General features: G+C 42.0%; 5 protein-coding genes and 1 pseudogene across 6 annotated transcripts in view; 2 read left to right on the top strand and 4 right to left on the bottom strand.

Annotated features, from left to right (window-relative positions):
- Window positions 1–19,204, bottom strand: part of LOC118278865 (galectin-5-like) — a 107,480-nt gene extending 88,276 nt beyond the window's left edge. The window contains exons 1-7 of one of the 2 annotated variants that reach the window (XM_050703796.1): window positions 19,173–19,204; window positions 18,402–18,482; window positions 17,654–17,742; window positions 17,053–17,248; window positions 16,294–16,434; window positions 15,114–15,153; window positions 14,183–14,329 (exon numbers count right to left, since the gene is read on the bottom strand). In XM_050703796.1, coding sequence (XP_050559753.1) covers window positions 15,127–15,153; window positions 16,294–16,434; window positions 17,053–17,248; window positions 17,654–17,742; window positions 18,402–18,482; window positions 19,173–19,181 — 543 coding nt within the window. In that variant the 5' untranslated portion in view covers window positions 19,182–19,204 and the 3' untranslated portion in view covers window positions 14,183–14,329; window positions 15,114–15,126. Of the gene's footprint in view, window positions 1–14,182; window positions 14,330–15,055; window positions 15,154–16,293; window positions 16,435–17,052; window positions 17,249–17,653; window positions 17,743–18,401; window positions 18,483–19,172 lie in introns of those variants that run through there. The other variant, XR_007706866.1, reaches the window with a different exon arrangement.
- The window catches only part of LOC126912223 (uncharacterized), a 148,324-nt pseudogene that overhangs the window by 34,436 nt on the left and 91,787 nt on the right, over window positions 1–22,101 (bottom strand).
- LOC118278868 (galectin-4) lies at window positions 748–5,965 on the bottom strand. The gene is made up of 5 exons (XM_050703809.1): window positions 5,801–5,965; window positions 4,366–4,454; window positions 3,422–3,611; window positions 1,821–1,958; window positions 748–887 (listed from the first exon to the last, which is right to left on the bottom strand). The coding sequence occupies exons 1-4, from the start codon at window positions 5,822–5,824 to the stop codon at window positions 1,836–1,838; spliced, it is 426 nt and encodes a 141-aa protein (XP_050559766.1). The 5' UTR covers window positions 5,825–5,965; the 3' UTR covers window positions 748–887; window positions 1,821–1,835.
- LOC118278683 (galectin-9C-like) lies at window positions 9,733–13,921 on the top strand. The gene is made up of 5 exons (XM_035597996.2): window positions 9,733–9,898; window positions 10,898–10,986; window positions 11,653–11,842; window positions 12,983–13,120; window positions 13,782–13,921. The coding sequence occupies exons 1-4, from the start codon at window positions 9,875–9,877 to the stop codon at window positions 13,103–13,105; spliced, it is 426 nt and encodes a 141-aa protein (XP_035453889.2). The 5' UTR covers window positions 9,733–9,874; the 3' UTR covers window positions 13,106–13,120; window positions 13,782–13,921.
- LOC126912250 (adhesive plaque matrix protein-like) overlaps window positions 17,913–22,101 on the top strand; it is a 32,716-nt gene continuing 28,527 nt past the window's right edge. The window contains exon 1 of the mRNA XM_050703754.1: window positions 17,913–18,070. The gene's annotated coding sequence lies outside the window, so the exon portion shown is untranslated. The remainder of the gene's footprint in view (window positions 18,071–22,101) is intronic.
- LOC118278569 (U4/U6 small nuclear ribonucleoprotein Prp3) overlaps window positions 21,384–22,101 on the bottom strand; it is a 41,251-nt gene continuing 40,533 nt past the window's right edge. Inside the window, 1 exon segment of the mRNA XM_050703512.1 lies at window positions 21,384–21,797. Within this exon segment, the coding sequence (XP_050559469.1) occupies window positions 21,687–21,797 (111 nt within the window). The 3' untranslated portion in view covers window positions 21,384–21,686.

Here is a 22,101-nt window from a genome sequence, read left to right as displayed (position 1 = left end):
GTGTGAGTGAGATTACCGGAGGCCCAATTCCCCAACAACACTTAAATTCCTAACCCCCAAAAGGCCAACGCACTTGTAACGCCTCTGGTGTTTCGGGTGTCTATGGGCGGCGGCTATTGCTTACCATCAGGTGGTCCGATTGCTCGTTTACCGGCGTGTTTCATAAAAAAAAAACACTTAAATTCCTAACCCCCAAAAGGCCAACGCACTTGTAACGCCTCTGGTGTTTCAAGTGTCCATGGGCGGCGGCGATTGCTTACCATCAGGTGATCCGACTGCTCGTTTACCGGCTTATACCATAAAAATAATAGGCTATGCGGCTGAGACGAGACTCCGGCAGTCGCACTTGCGACCACTCGACCAATGAGACATTTTTTTTATGGGACAAGTCCGCCACAACCTCCCATACCGCTGCAACTCCTGTACACCAGGATCTACAGTAGATACAACCATGCAAACACCGGAACACTGAAGTCCAACGTCCCAGGGAAATGAATGACTGTCTTGGATCCCGCAACGAAATAAATCAGAAGATGTTATTAGAGGAGAAGAAAAAGAACTCGACCAATGAGACAATACATAATTATTATTATCAAGACTTCCTCGTTGGTCGAGTGGCCGCAAGTGCGACTGCCGGACAAGGGGTCTCGGGTTCGATTCCCAGGTCGTGCAAAGTACTACTGGGCTTTTTTTGCTTTACCATCGCTCCGCTTTACCGTGAAAGACGGACAAACAAACACACACACACACTTTTACATAACTTTAATATAATCAAGCATCATTAAGTACAGAAAGAAGTTAATTTACAGAAAATATTTTAAACATTTTTTAATTTAAACTTATAAGTTTTAAAAGCTTTTAGTCATGTCTTCGTCGCCAGGAAGGGCCTGAAAAAGAAAAAAAAATGATAATTTTTATATCACCACCGAAGATTGACTAAAAACCACCCCGTTCCTACTCCTGCTTTTCAAGCCGGAGCCTCGGTAAACCCGCTAGGTAGTCCGCAACTCCGGATCAGGCATCAGCCCTACTGGGCCCCATCTGTGGTGGTCTGATGGCTCTTTGAGGTGCGCGCGGTACACAACGCACTGTACGCATGGGTCTGGTTTTGGTCGGGCGGCGAGCTACCCTTGCTCGCCGTCCGAAGACCCGCACTTACGGTGGCCGGAGTTCGTCGCGCGATCCCCGACGTCCGGTCTGTCTCTCGCGGCGGCAGGGGCGTGAGGAGGTTCGTTCACGCGCCCCGCCTCCTCCTTAGCTAGTATGACTGCCTCGCAGAAGGCGGAGATACTGAGGACCCTAAGTTATACATAAAGTACTTACCGCAGACTTGTTCAGCAGCGTTTGCTTGTTAAGGATGAAACAAGACAGATTTAACAGGTTGTATTAAACAGTTTCAATGAGCTCTATTCTACCCCCGTTCCTACTCCTGCTTTTCGAGCCGGAGCCCCGGTAACCCGCGAGGCAGTCCGCAGCTCCGGGTGGTTGCTTATCATAAGGTTTTTTTTACATTTAAAGGGTCGACGTTTGGCCGCTATCTCACGTGATGGTAAGTGATGATGCGGCCTACGGTGGAGCACGTCTGCCCATAAGCAACCTATTCACTCGGGCTTTGAAGACACCCAGGTTATACCCATCAGGAAACACAGACTCCGGCAAGGAGTTCCACTCCCTAGCAGTTCGCACAAGGAAGCTTGAAGCGAAGCGCTTCGTGTGAGTGGGTGGGATATCTACCATGAAGCGGTGACGCCTCGCCGATTGTCTTGTGGTTCGATGATGGAAAGGACTAGGGGGAATCAAGTTGTCATAAAAATACTTACAATGTAATCCACCGGTTATGGGGCTCCCCCGAACTCAATCGACTCTATGGCGACATCCTGCCCCACAGTTAAATGGGTGATCCTATGGAACGGGACGCGGTGGAAGAAGTCGCAGAAATGTCTTCCATCTATGTATACCTGGTGGGAGATTATGAGATTAGATTGTGAAAATCAGAGGAGTTATATTTTGTGTGGTATAAGCCGTTAAACGCCTAATTACCCCCCTTCCTTATCTTCCCAATTCCCGATTTCTCCAACAACCCTTAAATTCCTTAATTAAATTCCTAACCCCCAAAAGGCCGGCAACATACATGTAACGCTTCTGGTGTTTCAGGTGCCCATGAGCGGCGGCGATTGCTTACCATCAAGTGATCCGTCTACTCGTTTACTGGCTTATATCGTAAAAAAGCTTCACGTTCCAACTTCACGCCTTTTTATCCCCGAAGGGGTAGGCAGAGGTGCACATTACGGCACGTAATGCCACTATACAATGTACACCTTTTCACCATTTATGTTAGTAAGTGACCCGGTTGTGGCCACTTTAAGAATTTTGTCGACTTTGAGGCTTTCTTAACTTATAGTTTTTGTTATCACGAACGTATTTCTTGTAAAAAGTCATTTAACATGTATTAATCTTGTCTAAGAAAACCCTTTTTTTAAAGAACGTCCAATAGAAAAATAACTGTATAAAAAAGAAAAAAAGGGAGTTTGTGCCATTTTTGGCCAGATTCGTGCCATTTCTGGCCACGGTCATGTGCCAGTTCTGGCCATCAATAAATACAATAAAAGTAATCAAAATTTATTAATTAAATTTGACATTTTAGAAACAATGGTTTTCATTTAGTCTGGAAAATATGAAATGTCATTACTTCACTTGAATTTAACTTACAAATAAAGAGATCAACATTTATATGACGTTGGTAAAAGCTGCAAAGTAAACTGACCTCCCTTTGCGTGAAGGCAATTTATTGCATCTCTGAAAATGAAAAATATGTATTTGTTGATATGTAAAGCCAAGAAAAAATAATAATAAATTACGATAAATGACTAGAAGTGGGGCGTCTATGTACAAAAGTTTTGGCCAGCCGTGTGGCCAAAGATGGAAAAATTCATAATTTTGTCTCCATTAGTGGCCACCTTCTAATAATCCCACTTCAGAAACATATGGCGACAAAATAACTTTAGTTCCACTTAGACAATATATTCTTCATGTAGTATTAACATAAACATCCAAACAATAAGCAAAGATTAAAAAAATAAAAACCAAATCCTCACCCGCTCGCCTTAGCCTTTTTGTTAAGATCTTAACAATTTCACCCTCAACTAAAAAGAATGACTTATTGCATCGAAGTGAAGTTTGACACATCAAAGCTGCCAACGGTATCAGTGTCTCCAATATTCAATATTTTAAATACTGTACATCACAGAGTAATTTATTTGTCCATGCCTTAGTTATAAATATTTGAAGGCCCAAGTGGCCACAAAGGGGTCGATGGCCACAACCGGGTCACTTGCCCTAAGTCCCATGTAATAAGGGGTGAGCCTATTGCCATATACTGGGCACAATTCCAGACCCCGTGCTACTACTGATAACAGCTTACCTTAAAACGATCATAAAGACAAATGAAAAGGATATTAAATGTTGTTCCAGGTATCAGTGGTAGCCCTCCGCCCTCCTCCTCCGAACCCCAGGACCCTCCAACGTAATGGTTTCGCACGATGGTGTTACTCGTGAAGCGAGGGTTGAAATGAAACGCGATGTCGTTGTTATTCTGGAAGTCTATGCCGAACCTGGAGACAAAATTGTGGCGTTAATATATCTTCACCACAATGAAACACATTGTCACAGTTTGAGCATTTGCGAGGCCTACCCAAATGTTCTTTTGGTTGATATTGTTCGTCGGATCATGCAGCAACAGCCGTCAGCTGAGCTGATTGTAAACTGACACATGCGTGCTGCCATCTGAACAGGTCCGCTCATACTGTTGTGGTTCTTTCCTCAAAAGACCACTACAGAATCAACTTGCACGGTTCTCTCACATCTTTATTTGATTTGTCTGGACTTTAAAAGAGACTATGGCCTCTGAGTTTGTTTCGGCATTTCTTCTCAGAATAGTCCGATAGCAAATGCCGGCATCATCTAGTTATTTAAGAGATTGGCGTGTAAAAGTGTTATCTTGTATCCGATTTGCAAAAATAAATATCATTTATCATTTATAACATCAATAGCCTATAAGTGTCTACTGCTGACCAAAAGCCTCTTCTCACACGAAGAAAATTTGAGCATTAACCACCACGCTTGTTCAATGCGGGTTGGCGATTTCAAACTTATAATTAGAAATTATAAACTCAGGTTTCCTCACGACATTTTCCTTCACCGTTTGTCAGTGGTGTCTAAGTAATCTTAGAAAGTACATATAAGTCGGAACAAGTCAGATTGGTTGCCAGGTTTCGAACTCTCACCCTCATGTGGGTGCCTTAACCTGCCGGCCACCACGATAGCAATATCTATACATTAGTTTTAAAATCTTAAAAAGAAACTTACCTCCTGGCTCCAAGAGGAGTGCTACCCTTCACTCTTACCCTGCGACCAGGGAACATACCTCCGGGAATTATGGGGGAAGTCGGTAAAGCCTGGAAGGATATAACAAGTACATTTTTTATGGTATAAGTCGTTACACCATACAAAAATGTATCGGTCGGACGGACCACCTGATGGTACGGCACGTAATACTGGCCATGGCAACTTTAAAAGCAAATTGTTCTCATTTAAACTCGTTGATTCACCATGGTGCCAATGTTCGACAGCGGAGTTGCAACATGAGCAATCCGCCCATCACATACTCTGGGAGTGTGGTCTCTGGCAATCTGAGCGTGACACTATGTTGGATAATTTAATTGTTTCATCAGGTGTAGTTTATTACACGGACCTTGTGGAGTCTCGAGCAAATTTCCGTGCGTTTAGGCGTTTTTGCCATACCTATTATTGGAAGCAAGTATAACAGCTCACGCATAGGACCCATTTAGTATTAGCATTTAATATTTTAGTTTTAAGTAAAATTTCCGTGGTGCTTGGCGACTGGGCTTCTCCCAGTTGTGCAGTCTCTTTTGTGCCTTAAGGCTTAAGTCATCCTGTCTCCTGCATTAAATTTACCGAGGGAAGTGGAAACTATCGTTTTCTTTTCTTCTCCTCTAATAACATCTTCTGATTTGTTTCGTTGCGGGATCCAAGACAGTCATTCATTTCCCTGGGACGCGCCGGACTTCAGTGTTCCGGTGTTTTCATGTTTGTATCTACTGTAGATCCTGGCTTACAGGAGTTGCAGCGGTATGGGAGGTTGTGGCGGGCTTGTCCCATTTAAAAAAAAAAAAAAAAAAGGACCACCTGATGGTAAGCAATCGCCGCCGCCCATGGACACTTGAAAGACCAGAGGCGTTACAAGTGCGTTGCCGGCCTTTTGGGGGTTAGGAATTTAAGGGTTGTTTAGGAATTGGGGATTGGGAAGAGGGGCGATTGGGCTTCCGGTAATCTCACTCATACAACGAAAGACAACGCAAGCGTTGTTTCACGTCGGTGTACTGCTCGGCCGTGGTAGCACTGCGGTCGAGCCGGCCCAGCAGTGCCGAAGCATTTCTCTCTCACACATAATGCGAGATAGAAAGAAGAAGCATGACAAGTGTATAATACAGTTTATGCAAACATTTGATAAATAATAATTGTGTATTGTCTCGTTGGTCGAGTGAGATCTAAGTAAGTATTGTAATCTTGTATGACAAAATAAAAAAATACGTGTCTAATATTGTTTCATTACCTAACTGACGGACTAAATAGATGTTTAATTTTCATACCCCGTCATCATCCCTATTGAGGATAAATTGAAATAAGCAATAGAATGAAGTAATAAATAAGTAGAAAATATAAATGCTTTGACTTTGAAAATTCATAAAATAACTAAAATTATGTGGAAAAATGGACTCACCGGGTTTCTTATGATAGAATTCATCGTTTTTATTTTTTAATTTGTGAAATTAAACGATGGTTATTGCAGGTGACTGCTCGATGTAACTGTTGCAAACTGAATGCCTGGCCAATGTGTGTGTGTGGCCTTATAAAGTACAACTGAAGTACCTATGCCTACGCCAGCCAGCCACCACTTGACCACACACACCACATCACGCCTTTTATCCTCGAAGGGGTAGGCAGAGGTGCACATTACGGCACGTAATGCCGCTACACAATGTACACCTACTTTTCACCATTTGTGTTATAAGTCCCATGTAATAGGGAGTGAGCCTATTGCTATATGCTGGACACAATTCCAGACTCCGTGCTACTACTGAAAAAATTTCGAAAAGCTGAAAAAAGCCCAGTAATTCTTTGCCCTACCCGGGATATCTGAAAAGAAAACAAAAGTACTGATGACTGTTGATGAAGCGAAAGAAGTGTGTAAGAACCGTGGCAATTGGCGTTCCATTGTCTCTGCCTACCCCCATGGGAGACAGGCGTGAGGTTATGTATGTACTTTTGTTTGTCAAATATATGAAATTACACAATGTGAAGTATTTTATATCACTTTAACTGTATAATGTATTTTTTATGGTATAAGCCGGTAAACGAGCAGACGGATCGCCTGATGGTAAGCAATCGCCGCCCATGGAGACTATTGAAATACCAAAGGCGTAAAAGGCGTTGCCGGCCTTTTGGGGGTTAGAAATTTTAGGGTTGTTGGAAAATCGGGAATTGGGAAGGGGGGAATTGGGCCTCCGGTAACCTTACTCACACAACGAAACACAACGCAAGCTTTGTTTTACGTCGTCGGTTCTAATTACCGAGTGCACAAAAATGTGTTGATTTACTTTGAAATACAAAATGATTTTCTAGGGGACTAGACTGCCTCGTTGGCCGAGTGGTTGCAAGTGCGACTGCCAGGCAAGGGGTCTCGAGATCGATTCCCGGGTCGAGCGAAGTATTACTAGGACTTTTTCGGATTTTCGAAAAAAAATCTCAGTGGTAGCACGGAGTCTGGAAATGTGCCCGGTATATAGCAATTGGCTCACCCCGTATTACATGGAACTTACAACATAAATTGTGAAAAGTGAGTGTACATTGTACAGTGGCATTACGTGCCATAATGTGCACCTCTGCCTACCCCTTCGGGGATTAAAGGCGTGACGATATGTATGTATGTATGTACCTATTTTCTAGGGGCTTTGTGATACGGGTAGATTATGGTCTGGAATGACACAGGTTTTTTATCCCACGGGAACGCAGACGAAGCCAGTGGCAGAAGCTGGTCTAGTATCGATGAAGGCGGTTAACAGTAGGTAGACTATACATCTATACATATAATAAATCTGTATAAGGGTTAATTCTGTTGTGTTTTACTGGATCGATACCAAACCCAAATATGTGATTATTTTTTTTTGTCTGTCTGTCTGTATGTTCAGGCATCACATGAAAAATAACGGTTCTCGGAGGGACCTCCTTAATTATTATGGGCCTCGCCGTATTTGGGTCCAATAGATATTTATAAGATGTCATTGTCTGAGTTACTCAAAATGGAGAAATAAAACTTCCACGCGAAGACCGACATCCGCGCGGACGGAGTCGCGGGCGGAAGCTAGTATAGTAGTGAATCAACAAATTCGTTGAATCAACGTTGATGTCTCTTTAACAGAATTAACGTTGTTCGTGTACAAATCAAGACGTTGAATTCGTTTCATCGTTGACAGCGCATTCCAATAACCTACCGATCGGTAGATTTGCCTACCAGCGGTAGAATTTTGACATAAGCTCCATACAAAATGTGTACAACCTACATAGCTCCGTCCCTCTTGCACTGACCAGTGATCGACCATTCTGACACAATTGTAATAGCAGACTAAGGCCCCAGGTGAGATAGTGGTCAAGCGTGAACCTATATATAATAAAAAAAAACTAGTTGACAAACGCAATTCAACGTTAACGTTTCGTTGACGGAAAAACCTTTAACCACTATCTCTTCCTTAACCTAAAAATAGAAATATAGGCACATCACAAAAAAAATATAGTTCACACATGTTGATAACAAAATTATATTCAACCGCAATTGACCAAAAGTAAAAACCTGATAAAATAATTCTTGGTACCTAGGTATACTTTATTTTTAAAATAACTAGGTATTATGGGCGAGACGTACTAAATTAACTAAAAATCACGGTTTACTCACGTATATTAATGGAGAAAAGCTCTACTAGTTTCGAGTCACCCGATGCGACGATATTAGGCTGCACAACGTCGCACAGACTGCGCACGCTGCTCATGATGAAGAGTCCCTCTGTGACTCGAAACTAGTAGAGCTTTTCTCCATTAATATACTTACGTGAGTAAACCGTGATTCTTAATTACGTGCATAAGTACATATTGTCACGCCTTTAATCCCCTAAGGGGTAGGCAGAGGCAGAGGTGCCCATTATGTCACGTAATGCCACTATACAATGTACACCCAATTTCACAATTTATTTTGTATGTCCCATCCCAATAGGTGGTGAGCCTATTGCCATACATCGAGCACATTTCCAGACTCCGTGCCACTACTGAGAAATTTTTGAAAAACCGCTAACAATACGCTCAATATACACTGAGAGGATTCAGGCGACTGGGACTATGGAGAGTTGGGACCGCGGCCCCAGTCGCCTGATAACATTTTCGAATCGGTCGACTGGGAACCTAACCTAATTTGCTTTAACTAGTGGTCGCCTAGTGGTCGAAATTCGACCATATATGATTTAATTTACAATACCACTTAACATACGTTCAAGGATAATTTTTATTTAACGAATTGCTATTAGTTTTGTAAAATTCAAATTAATATATTCCGGCGCATCATGAACAATATGAAACCTCTTTTCATATGAGACGCGAGAATATCATCACAATATCTGTCGATTTTGACGTTTTGTCAAATACGATACTATGCATGGTAGATTTAATGTACTTTATAAGCATTATTTTTGAAAAATATTAGTGTTCTGGACTTCTCCTACACATATACTATAAGTGTACCAAATTTTATGCTCCTACGGCCGCGCAATTTTCGTAAAAAGGGTTCGAAAGTTTCTGCATCACGTATTAATATACAATGTGATAGGGGCGAGACTTCTAACCCGTTAAGGCTGAGTACTACATCTAATTTTATTGACAAAAGTCGGGGGTCGAAGTGGTCGAATCCCCTCCCCTAAAAGTTATGGCTATTTTAATATTTTTTTAACTTTTTTGATATCAAAGGTTGTATGCGTCGTAGAAACAAAAAAAAACAACAAACGGTAGCTAATAACCTTGGCTAACTAATTCATTACTTTTTTCATATGTTTGATAATGTTTTGGTGAGAAAAAAAATCATTTGTGAATTATTTTTACCGAAAAAATCACTATTTTTCTATATTTTGAATTAGGGGTTCAACACCCCATATTATTTTTTTTGTCGATAAAATTAGATGTAGTACTCAGCCTTAACGGGTTAGAAGTCCCACCCCTATCACATTGTATAGATGTACAGTGGACAAAAAAAACTTAATAAAAAATCAGGTTATATAAGTCAGGATTTTATTTTAAGTAGTATTACAATTAAGTAGTAAGACTGCCTCGTTTGTCGAGTGGTCGTATGTGCGACTGCCGAACTGTTCGATTCCCGGGTCGGGCAAAGAATTACTGGGCTTTTTTTAGCTTTTCGAAAATTTCTATATAGTAACACGGAGTCTGGAATTGTGCCCAGTATATGGCAATAGGCTCACTCCCTATTACATGGGGCTTATAACACAAATGGTGAAAAGTGGGTGTACATTGTGTAGCGGCATTACGTGCCGTAACCACCTCTGCCTACCCCTTCGAGGATAAAAGGCGTGATGTGGTGTGTGTGGTCAAGTGGTGGCTGGCTGGTGTAGGCATAGGTACTTCAGTTGTACTTTATAAGGCCACACACACACATTGGCCAGGCATTCAGTTTGCAACAGTTACATCGAGCAGTCACCTGCAATAACCATCGTTTAATTTCACATATTAAAAAATAAAAACGATGAAAACTACCATCAGAAACCCGGTGAGTTCTTTCTTTCACAAGTGTTTTTTTTTTTATTTTATGAATTTTCAAAGTCAAAGCATTTATATTATCTACTTATTTATTACTTCATTCTTTGCTTATTTCAATTAATCCTCAACAGGGACGATGACGGGGTATGAAAATTAAACATCTATTTAGTCCGTCAGTTAGGTAATGAAACAATATTAGACACGTATTTTTATTTTGTCATATAACATAACAATACTTGGATAAAACGAATCAAAGTTTAGGAGTGTCTGTTTTCATTGTGGTTATTTATTTATATTACTTTCTGTTTTTTTTTTTATATATATATAGCGTCACGCCTTTTATCCCGAGGGGGTGGGCAGAGGTGCACTTTCACGGTACTTAACGCCAATGTACACCCACTTTTCACCATTTGTGTTATAAGTCCCATAATGTATTCCCTATTATATGGTACTACTGAGAAATTTTCGAAAATCCGATAAAATCCCAGTAATACTTTGCCCGACCCGGGAATCGAACACCTTGTCCGGCAGTAGCACTTGCGACCACTCGACCAACGAGGCAACACACAATTATTTATTATCAAATGTTTGCATAAACTGTACATAATAGTCATTTGTTTATTTTTTGTGTGTGAAATAAAACACAAAATTATAAAAATAAATTGTGTGGGAGAGCCATGCTTCGGCACTGCTGGGCCAGCTCGACCGGAGTGATACCACGGCCGAGCAGAAAACTGACGTGAAACAACGCTTGCGTTGTGTTTCGTTGTGTGAGTGAGGTTACCGGAGGCACAATTCCCTCCTTCTTAATCTTCCCAATCCCCAATTCCTAAACAACACTTAAATTCCTGACCCCCAAAAGGTCGGCAACGCACTTGTAACGCCTCTGGTCTTTCAAGTGTCCATGGGCGGCGGCGATTGCTTACCATCAGGTGGTCCGTCCGACCGATACATTTTTGTATGGTGTAACGACTTATACCATAAAAACTAACTTGTTATATCCTTCCAGGCTTTACCGACTTCCCCCATAATTCCCGGAGGTATGTTCCCTGGTCGCAGGGTAAGAGTGAAGGGTAGCACTCCTCTTGGAGCCAGGAGGTAAGTTTCTTTTTTATATTTTAAAACTAATGTATAGATATTGCTATCGTGGTGGCCGGCAGGTTAAGGCACCCACTTCTTCACCCACATGAGGGTGAGAGTTCGAAACCTGGCAACCAATCTGACTTGTTCCAACTTATATGTACTTTCTAAGATTACTTAGACACCACTGACAAACGGTGAAGGTAAAATCTCTCAAATTTTCTCCGTGTGAGAAAAGGCCTTTGGTCAGCAGTAGACACTTATAGGCTGTTGATGTTATAAATGTTAAATGATATTTATTTTTGCAAATAGGATACAAGATAACACTTTTAAATAACTAGATGAGGCCGGCATTTCCTATCGGACTACTCTGAGAAGAAATGCCGAAACAAACTCATAGGTCTCTTTTAAAATCCAGACAAATCAAATAAAGATGTGAGAGAACCGTGCAAGTTGATTCTGTAGTGGTCTTTAGAGGAAAGAACCACAACAGTATGAGCGGACCTGTTCAGATGGCAGCACGCATGTGTCAGTTTACAATCAGCACAGCTAACGGCTGTTGCTGAAAGATCCGACGAACAATATCAACCAAAAGAACATTTGTGTAGGCCTCGCAAATGCTCAAACTGTGACAATGTGTTTCATTGTGGTGAAGATATATTAACGCCACAATTTTGTCTCCAGGTTCGGCATAGACTTCCAGTATAACAACGACATCGCGTTTCATTTCAACCCTCGCTTCACGAGCAACACCATCGTGCGAAACCATTACGTTGGAGGGTCGTGGGGTTCGCCGGAAGAGGACGCGCCATTACCACTGATACGTGGAACCCCATTTGATATCCTTTTTATTTGTCATTATGATCGTTTTGAGGTAAGTATATGGCAATAGGTATGATATATTTGCATGCTCGAAAAATGTATTTAAATCTAATGCTATGAAAGTCTTATATTAATGATTAATTGTAATTTTGCTATTATTATTTATTAATTGTGTAATTGAAGTAAATGAAATTATTTTTGTTTTATATTGGTATTGTAGCTATAGCTAGCTTTATAGTTGCTTAATTCCATTCATTTGTTAACTTTGGTAATGCTCGTCTAGTGGCAACCACTGTCTCCTAAATATGTTGAAATGTTTTATTTGTGGATAATGCAGTGGACTGCAACATTGTTACTTGCTTTGTTATACTTAAGAGTTTGTATTGTTGTAGTTGTTTATTATCCCTTAATAAATAAAATAAAAAAATAGGCTCACCCCCTATTACATACGCGAAGGACACTCCGGGCGTCGGGGTTCGCGGGACGATCTCCGGCCACCGTAAGTGCGGGCCTGCGGACGGCGAGCAAGGGTAGCTCGCCGCCCGACCAGAACCAGACCCGTGCGTGCGACGCGTTGCGTTCCGCGCGCGCCTCAAAGTGCCATCAGACCACCACAGATGGGGCCCAGTAGGGCTGATGCTTAATCCGGAGCTGCGGACTACCTAGCGGGTTTACCGGGGCTCCGGCTCGACAAACAGGAGTAGGAACGGGGTGGTTTTTAGTCAGTAAGAGTCTGACACTCCCTCTCGCCTTGCCCTGGCGAGAGAAGTCATTGGATGATTTTCTCCCCTGAGAAAAAAGAAACCCCTATTACATGGGACTTATAACACAAATGATGAAAAGGTGTACATTGTATAGTGGCATTACGTGCCGTAATGTGTACCTCTGCCTACCCCTTCGGGGATAAAAATGCGTGAGGTTGGAACGTGAAGTTTTTTACGATATAAGCCAGTAAACGAGTAGACGGATCACTTGATGGTAAGCAATCGCCCATGGACACCTGAAACACCAGAGGCGTTTACATGTGTGTTGCCGGCTTTTTAGGGGTTAAGAATTTAATTAAGGTATTTAAGGGTTGTTGAGGAAATTGGGAAGATAAGGAAGGGGGGTAATTAGGCGTTTAACGGCTTATACCATACAAAATATAACTCCTCTGATTTTCAAAATCTAATCTCATCTTATCTCCCACCAGGTGATCATAAACGGAGCACATTTCTGCGACTTCTTCCACCGTGTCCCGTTCCATAGGATCACTAATTTAACTGTGGGGCAGGATGTCGCCATAGAGTCGATTGAGTTCGAGGGAGCCCCATAACTGGTGGATTACATTGTAAGTATTTCTATGACATCAGGTCGGTAAACGAGTAAACAGATCACCTTATGATAAGCAACCACCCGGAGCTGCGAACTGCCTAGCGGGTTACCGGGGCTCCGGCTCGAAAAGCAGGAGTAGGAACGGGGGTAGAATAGAGCGCATTGAAACTGTTTAATACAACCTGTTAAATCTGTCTTGTTTCATCCTTAACAAGCAAACGCTGCTGAACAAACTGCGGTAAGTACTTTATGTATAACTTAGGGTCCTCAGTATCTCCTCCTTCTGCGAAGCAGTCATGCTAGCTAAGGAGGAGGCGGGGCGCGTGAGGGAACGAACAACCTCCTCACGCCCCAGCCATCGCGAGAGACACTCCGGGCGTCGGGGATCGCGCGACGATCTCCGGCCACCGTAAGTGCGGGTCTGCGGACGGCGAGCAAGGGTAGCTCGCCGCCCGACCAGAACCAGACCCGTGCGTACAACGCGTCGTCCGCGCGCGCCTCAAAGAGCCATCAGACCACCACAGATGGAGCCCAGTAGGGATGATGCCTGATCCGGAGCTGCGGACTACCTAGCGGGTTACCGGGGCTCCGGCTTGAAAAGCAGGAGTAGGAACGGGGTGGTTTTTAGTCGATCTTCGGTGGTGATATAAAAATTTACATTTTTTTTTCTTTTTCAGGCCCTTCCTGGCGACGAAGACATGACTAAAAGTTTTTAAAACTTACAAGTTTAAATTAAAAAATGTTTAAAATATTTTCTGTCAATTAACTTCTTTCTGTACTTAATGATGCTTGATTATATTAAAGTTATGTAAAAGTGCTGTGTGTTTGTTTATTTGTCCGTCTTTCACGGTAAAGCGGAGCGATGGTAAAGCAAAAAAATACGTGTCTAATATTGTTTCATTACCTAACTCTTGATTAATTGACGTGTAAAAGAATTACATTGTAACCTATTTACAAAATAAATATCATTTATCATTTAACTGACGGACTAAATAGATTTTTAATTTTCATACCCCGTCATCATCTCTTTTGTAGAAAGAAGTGTTAATAATGTAATTAAGTAAAAATAAATTATATGTAAAGCAAATAGATTTTTTATTAAAAAAAACATGAAACACTGTATACATATAAGAAATAACTTAGGGCATTCAGGAGTATAATAGACAATATAGATATTTGAATAAAACATCTGTTTTACAGCATTTCTTCTTAACGTAGAAGTGACCTGAAAAACACAAAGGCTATCATTAATAAGATTATTTATATTGCCAATATATCCTCGCATGAGCTCGACATTCAGCGACCGACAGTGCCGGCTCGACCGGAGTGATATCGTCATTATTCAGCACTGCTGGGTTGACTCGACCGGAGTGACACCACGGCCTCACAAAAAACCGACGTGAAACAACGCTTGCGCTGTCCTCCAATTCCCAAGTACTATTCTCAAAGACTGCCTCGTTGGCAGAGTGGTTACAATTACCGACTGCCAACTGCCGGGCAAGGGGTCTCGGGTTCCGATTCTTGGGTTGGGCAAAGAATTGCTGGGCTTCTTTCGGTTTTTCGGTAACTTCTCAGTAGTAGCAAGGAGTCTGGAAGTGTGCCCGGTCTATGGCAATAGGCTCACTATTACATGGGACTTATAACACAAATGGTGAAAAAGGGGATATACATTGGCATTATGTGCCATAATGTGCAACTCTGCCTACCCTTCGGGGATCAAAGGGAATTTTATAAAAAAATATATATATTCTCAAATACTAACGCCCAAAAGACGATTTTTTAAGATTACAATAGTAAATATAAATCTATGTTATGAGTTTATTATGAAAAGGCTATCTCTTTATACAGAGTAGAGTCAATGTTTATTTAACTTCTTTATGTTCTCAAATTGAATCAACTGGTCCAGTGTACGAAATTTCTTCACTATTGTAATGTTCAAACACAACACTACCTCCCATTAAAGCCGTGGCAGATACTTTTAGAACACCTTATATTCTGTAGGTACCTACCTGTATTATATCACTAATCGGCAGTATATTTAGCAGCATACTGTAAAACAGAAAATACAACATATAAGTATTATTGCAACCAAAATAAACATACAATTTTGTATGCATATCATCCCCCACTGCGAAGCGTAATTACAAATAATCTCAATTCTATACAATAACTTATACTTTATTATTCAATAGAACTGAAGACTGACTTGTTGGTCGAGTGGTCGCAAGTGCGACTGCTGAACAAGAGTTTTCGGGTTCGATTCCCGAGTCGGGCAAAGAATTACTGGACTATTTTCGGTTTTTCGAAAATTTCTCAGTAGTAACACGGAGTCTGGAATTGTGCCCAGTATATGGCAATAGGCTTACCCCTTATTACATGGGACTTATAACAACAAATGGTGAAAAGTGGGTGTACATTGTATAGTGGCATTGCGTGCCGTAATGTGCACCTCTGCCTACCCCTTCGGGGATAAAAGGCGTGACGTTGCTTTTTTAGAACTGAAGACGGTTTATTATGTAAACGTGCTAAACTCTAGAACTACTAGTTCGATTTGAAAAGTTTGTGTTGGATAGAACATTTATCCATTTATTTTATATGTGGGAGAGCATTCCTTCGGCACAATGGGTCTGTCGGCTCAACCGAAGTGATACCACGGCCTAGAAGAAAACCAACGTGAAACAACGCTTGCGTTGTGTGAGTGAGGTTACCGGAGGCCCAATTACCCCTTTCCCAATTCCCGATTCTCCAAAAACCCTTAAATTCTCTCTTCTCTTGTAACGCCTCTGGTGTTTCAAGTGTCCATGGGCGGCGGCGATTGCTTACCATCAGGTGAACCGTCTACTCGATTACCGGCTTACACCATAAAAAAGACTCTATATCACGTTACGGCCAATAGGGGTCGAGCAGAGAGGGTAAAACTGCGTAGGATTAGCAAGTAGTGATAATTTAGTTTAGTTAAGTTACTAGTATAAGTTTACAGACTGCACGGTTGGCGCGGTGGCTGGGCAACTGGCTGCCGTGCAACGTGTAGCGGTGTATTCCCGCACGGAGCAACTCTTTGTGTGATCAACAAATTGTTGTTTCGGGTCTGGATGTCATGTGTATGTGAAATTGTATGTTTGTAAACGCACCCACGACACAGGAGAAAATCACCACCCACATTAGGATTAAAAGAAAAAATTAGCTCACGTTTGCAATTTCTGAAGGTGGCTCAGGTCCCGCAAAGGTGATCTGCTGTATCATGAGGTCGCCGCCCACGTTCAGATGTGTGATCCGATGGTACGGGAGGCGATGGTAGTAGTCGCAGAAGTGTCTCCCGTTCACAGACACCTGGTGGGGGGGTGGTGAAATTAGTACATATTATCTTTCAAATATTATAAAGCAAAAGTTTGTGTGTATATCCTAAAAGAACGCGGGCGAAGCACTGCAATGACAGCGGGCCCCATTCGACTGGGCAACATCGGCGATTCTTATTCGTCTGCGGATCTCCCCATTTCAAATTCGATTCCACAAAGAAATACTAAGCATAAACCATTCGCGCTTCCTTCATTAGCGTTTTCACTATTCGCGGATTGAAAAAATGCGGCTCAATTCCTACATTCGCAGTCGAAGATTTGTTTGTTCGCGGATCAAAACGAAATATCGGTGCGTGCCTGCCTAAAAAAATACATTCACTATCTTGTGACAACGCACTATCATCGTTGAATATCAGTCTGAATTGAAGTAGCTTAAAAAAATACCAAACAAGAAAACAAATACTAAATTCTTTCAAATCAATCTGTATGATCAGAAAATTCAATTAAATATTATTTTATTTACAATTTCCTTCTTTATTTCGTCATCTAGGAACATATCCTCTGTAACCTCATAGAAATTACCATTCCATATTCACGGTTTCTGTATTCGCAATAGCAGCAATTCTATAAGAGCTTTTGCTATACTTCTTACCTTGAAACAATCATGGAAGCACTTGACCACAGTTTCAAACATCTCCCCTGCACCCATTGGCATCCCTCCACTGGACTCCTCATTCCCCCACGACCCATTAATGTAAGAGTTGCGCACAATGACCTGGTGTCCGAAGCGAGGGTTGAAATGAAAAGCAGTGTCGTCACTACCACCACATTTGAAGTTTATCGAGAATCTGTGGACATCATCAGGCTTATTAGTGACCACTGCTGACCAAAGGCCTCTTCTTACACGGAGAAGGTTTGAGCATTATCACCACGCTTGCTCAATGTGGGTTGGCAATTTCAAACTTATAATTAGTAACTATAAGCTCAGGTTTCCTCACGACGTTTTGCGCAACAAAATCTGTTGTGTAGTTTTAAAGATTCAACGCTTGCGTTGTGTGAGTGAGGTTACCGGAGGCCCAATTCTCCCCTTCCCAATCTTCCCAATCCCCGATTCCCCAACAACCCTTAAATTTCTAACCGCCAAAATGGCCTCTAGTATTTCAAGTGTCCTTGGGCGGCGGTGATTGCTTACCATCAGGTGATACGTCTGCTTGTTTACCGGATTATATAAAGAAAAATATTTATGTACGCACCTGTATGCTGTAGGGCAGATGCCTCCCTTTATCCTAACTATACGGCCAGGGTACATACCCCCAGGTATAGGACCCGTGTGGGGTACTTTCTAAAAACAACCAACAGAAGAAATTTATGAATTTAACATTAAAATAACAGGAGATTTCAAATAATGCCGCCTTTATTTCCCCCAGTCCTTTCCATCATCGAACCACAAGACAATAGGCGAAGCGTCACCGCTTCATGGTAGATATCCCACCCACTCACACGAAGCGCTTCGCTTCAAGCTTCCTTGTGCGAACTGCTAGGGAGTGGAACTCCTTACCGGAGTCTGTGTTTCCTGATGGGTATAACCTGGGTGTCTTCAAAGCCCGAGTGAATAGGTTGCTTATGGGCAGACGTGCTCCATCGTAGGCCGCATCATCACTTACCATCAGGTGAGATAGCGGCCAAACGTCGACCCATCAAATATAAAAAAATATCAAAATTTGTTTAGTACTGTCAGTGTGATTGACGGACAAGAGGTATCGGGTCCGATTCCCGGGTCGGGCAAAATATTACTGGGTTTTTTTTCGGTTTTTGGAAAATTTCTCAGTAGTAGCACGGAGTCTGGAATTGTGCCCAGTATATGGCAATAGGCTCACCCCTATTACATGGGACTTATAACACAAATGGTAAAAAATGGGTGTACATTGTATAGCGGCATTACGTGCCGTAATGTGCACCTCTGCCTACCCCTACGGGGATAAAAGGCGTGACGTTGCATACCTTCACTCCGGCGTCGATTACTGGGGGCGCGCCCTTCGTGTAGTCGATCAGATTATTACAGCCTCCTGACCGATACCCGTGCTGCAAAAATATCATAAGTATTATTTTTTAACCGACATAAAAAATAGGAGGATCTCTGTTTCACCTGTAGGTATGTATGTATGTTTGTACGCATTTATCTCGCGTTTGACTGAACCAGTTTTTTACATAATTTTTTTTTTGACATAGGTCAAGGTTATCGGTATATTTTATCCGACTTAAAAAACGAAGATTTGCACTAGGTATAACATTTGAAGCCATAAGCTCTTTTTTTTTAAAAACGTTGCCTCACATTAGTATTTTCTCCTGTGTCGTGGGTGCGTTTACAAACATACAAGTTCACATACACATGACATCCAGACCCGAAACAACAATTTGTGGATCATACAAAGAGTTGTTCCGTGCGAGGCAACCCAGTCACTGTACCAGCTAGACAACATTACCAGGGACGAATAGGGATGATGACGAGGTATAAAAATTAAAAAAAACTATTTAGTGCCGCGCAATGACATTAAAGGTACGCGTCCACAGGCCCGCATCGTACGCATCGCACGCAACGGATTTCAGTTTGTCTTGTATAGAAACACATACAACTGCGTCCACTGATCCGCATCGTACGGACCGCATCATCAGCAATACCTACATGCGATGCGTACTGATGACGTCATAAGGAATGCGTACGATACGGGCCTGTGGACGTTTACCTTAAAGAATATAAAAATAGTTACTCACTGTAGTCATCTTTTCTTCGTTAGTTCTTTGTTTCAAACCTCACGGAGCCCGAAACCTTTCCAACGAATGCAAAACCGTGGAAATCGGTTCGTGCGTTCTGTAGTTATAGCGTCAGGAAGGAAAACGCGACTTATTTTTATATTATAGAATAGAGAAGATGGTTCGACTCACAGTCGATGGTACAAAACGTATCTGCAACGCTGCTACTGATGGTAATTATTTTTATACTCAATTATTATCTATGAACGCCATGACTATGATGCATGGGCTAATCAATATATTTTTAATTAATTACACTTCAGTTTTCCTCTGTTGTAGATAACCTAGCTTCCTGGATGAGTTCAGGATAGTGTAGAGCTGTTTAAATTGTCTCTGTGTGTTTTTAGATCTGGAAAAGGCGTTTGATATTGTTTCTGTCCCAAACTTTCTGAGTAGGCTTTTTTTTGGGGGAGAAACTCATTCAATTACTTCTCCCGCCTTCAGCGAGGTGAGAGGGAGTGTCAGACTCTTATTCACTAAAAATCCACCCCGATCCTACTCCAGCTTTTCGAGCCGGAGCCCCGATAAACCCGCTAGGTAGTCCGCAGCTCCGTTCTCTGCAGGCTTATAGGATAATGATCATTATGTCAGAATACATAATGATCATTATGGAGCAATTATCGTGAGATATATTAAAAAAATCTCGATTAGTTTAAGTGTGGTAAAGACATGCTTCGGCACTGCTGGACCGGCTCAACCGGATTGATCAGCACTGCTGGATCGACTCGGCCGGAGCGATACCACGGCCGAAAAGAAAACAGACGTGAAACAACGCAAACAACGTGTAATGTGTTTTGTCGTGTGAGTGAGGTTACCGAAGGCCCAATTCCCTCTTCTCAATCTTCCCAATCCCCGATTCCCCAACAACCCTGAAATTCCTAACTCCCCAAAAGGCCGACAACGCACTTGTAACGCTTCTCGTATTTCGGGTGTCCATGGGCGATGGCGGTTGCTTACCTACCATCAGGTGATCCTTCTGCTCGTACCAGCTTATTCCATAATAACGCCTATTCCAGGATCTAGTCGAGTGTGCCTCATGACTGACTGACTGACTGACTGACATGAATATAGTAGGTAGTAACTAATAATGCTTTTCTCGAAATGAGGAGTTCCACAAGGAAGTATACTCGGTCCAACACATTAAAATTTTCTCCTGTGTCGTGGGTACGTTTACAAACATACAAGTTCACATACACATCACACCCAGACCCGTGCGGGAATTGAAACCGCTACACGTTGCACGGCTGCCGGTTGCAAAGTCACCGCACCGATCGTGCAGAGCAGTATTAGAAGGATTATGTCATAACTGTTTATGTATAATTTATCTATTTATAAGGAAAATACTTGGATAGTAACATATAACTAATTAATATGACCTTGGTAATTGTAAGGACTAATTAAAACTATAAACTAGCTTCTGCCAGCGGCTCTGCCCGCTTTTCCGTGGTATAAAAGTATCCTATCACCCAAGTCAACTTATACCCTGTCTGTATACCAAATGACTGCGGGCTCGAAACCTACCAACGGCAAGTACCAATGTGACATTTTCCGATGTAACTTTCTAAGATTATTTAGACACCACTGACTAACGGTGAAGGAAAACATCGTGAGGAAACCTGGGCTTATAATTTCTGATTATAAGTTTGAAATCGCCAACCCGCATTGAGCAAGCGTGGTGATTAATGCTCAAACCTTCTCCGTGTGAGAGGCTTTGGTCAGCAGTGGACACTAATAGGCTGTTGATATTAATAAAAAAAAAAACTGTAAAATTAGTGTCCAATATTTTTAATTTATTCTACTATTATTCTTAATTTTATTTTTATTATTTATTAATTTATATCAGGCAACGAAGGCCCATATCAATACAATAATACTATACTAAAACATAAAATACTATAAATACATAATTCTTATATTAATTATTGAGGTCACACGATTTATTCAGTTAATGTAGAAATCACTACATAGTATAAAATAAAGTCGCTTTCTCTGTCCCTATGTCCCTTTGTATGCTTAAATCTTTAAAACTACGCAACGGATTTTGATGCGGTTTTTTAATAGATAGAGTGATTCAAGAGGTAGGTTTATATGTATAATACATGCGTAATGTATCACCATTGCACCCATGCGAAGCTGGGGCGGGTCGCTAGTTAGAAATAAAACTCCACGTGGTATAGTTTTAATGTATTTATTTATTATTATATTAATTGGAGGGCGCTAGTGTTGGTCTTTGGGCGCAGGCTCATCAGTGGGTATCAGAGTTCATCATTGGGCGCCAGAGACGGTCATTAGGCGCCAGTGATGATAATTGGGCGCCAGTGTTGGTCATTGGGCGCCAGTGTTGATAATTGGGCGCCAGTGTTGATCATTGGGCGCCAGTGTTGATCATTGGGCGCCAGTGTTGATAATTGGGCGCCAGTGACGGTCTTTGGGCGCCAGTGTTAGTCTTTGGGCGCCAGGCCTGTTCATAGGGCGCTAAGGTTCGTCGGAGGGCGCTAGCACGGCGCCGCTGTACGCAAGGTCCCAGTAGTGTTCCACGCGATGTTTCTGAAAATGCTCCCGCGCTTGTTTCTCTGTCGGCATCACCTGAAACAAAGATTTCATTCATTTATTCATTTATTGTAAATCACAGGTAGGTACATAATACAGTTGTTATCATATTAACTAGACTGTCTCGTTGGTCGAGTGGTCGCAAGTGTGACTGTCGTACAAGAGGTTTTTTTTTAAGTTGGAAAATCATCCAATGACTTCTCTCGCCCGGGCAAGGCGTGAGGGAGTGTCAGACTCTTACTGACTAAACACCACCCCGTTCCTACTCCTGCTTGTCGAGCCGGAGCCCCGGTAAACCCGCTAGGTAGTCCGCAGCTCCGAAGAAAGGGGTCTCGGGTTC

The sequence above is a fragment of the Spodoptera frugiperda genome, chromosome 24 (genome assembly GCF_023101765.2).
Source record: "Spodoptera frugiperda isolate SF20-4 chromosome 24, AGI-APGP_CSIRO_Sfru_2.0, whole genome shotgun sequence".
NCBI lineage: Eukaryota > Metazoa > Arthropoda > Insecta > Lepidoptera > Noctuidae > Spodoptera > Spodoptera frugiperda.
The sequence above is the reverse complement of the archived record's forward strand: the minus strand, read 5'-3'. Positions and strand labels throughout refer to the sequence as shown.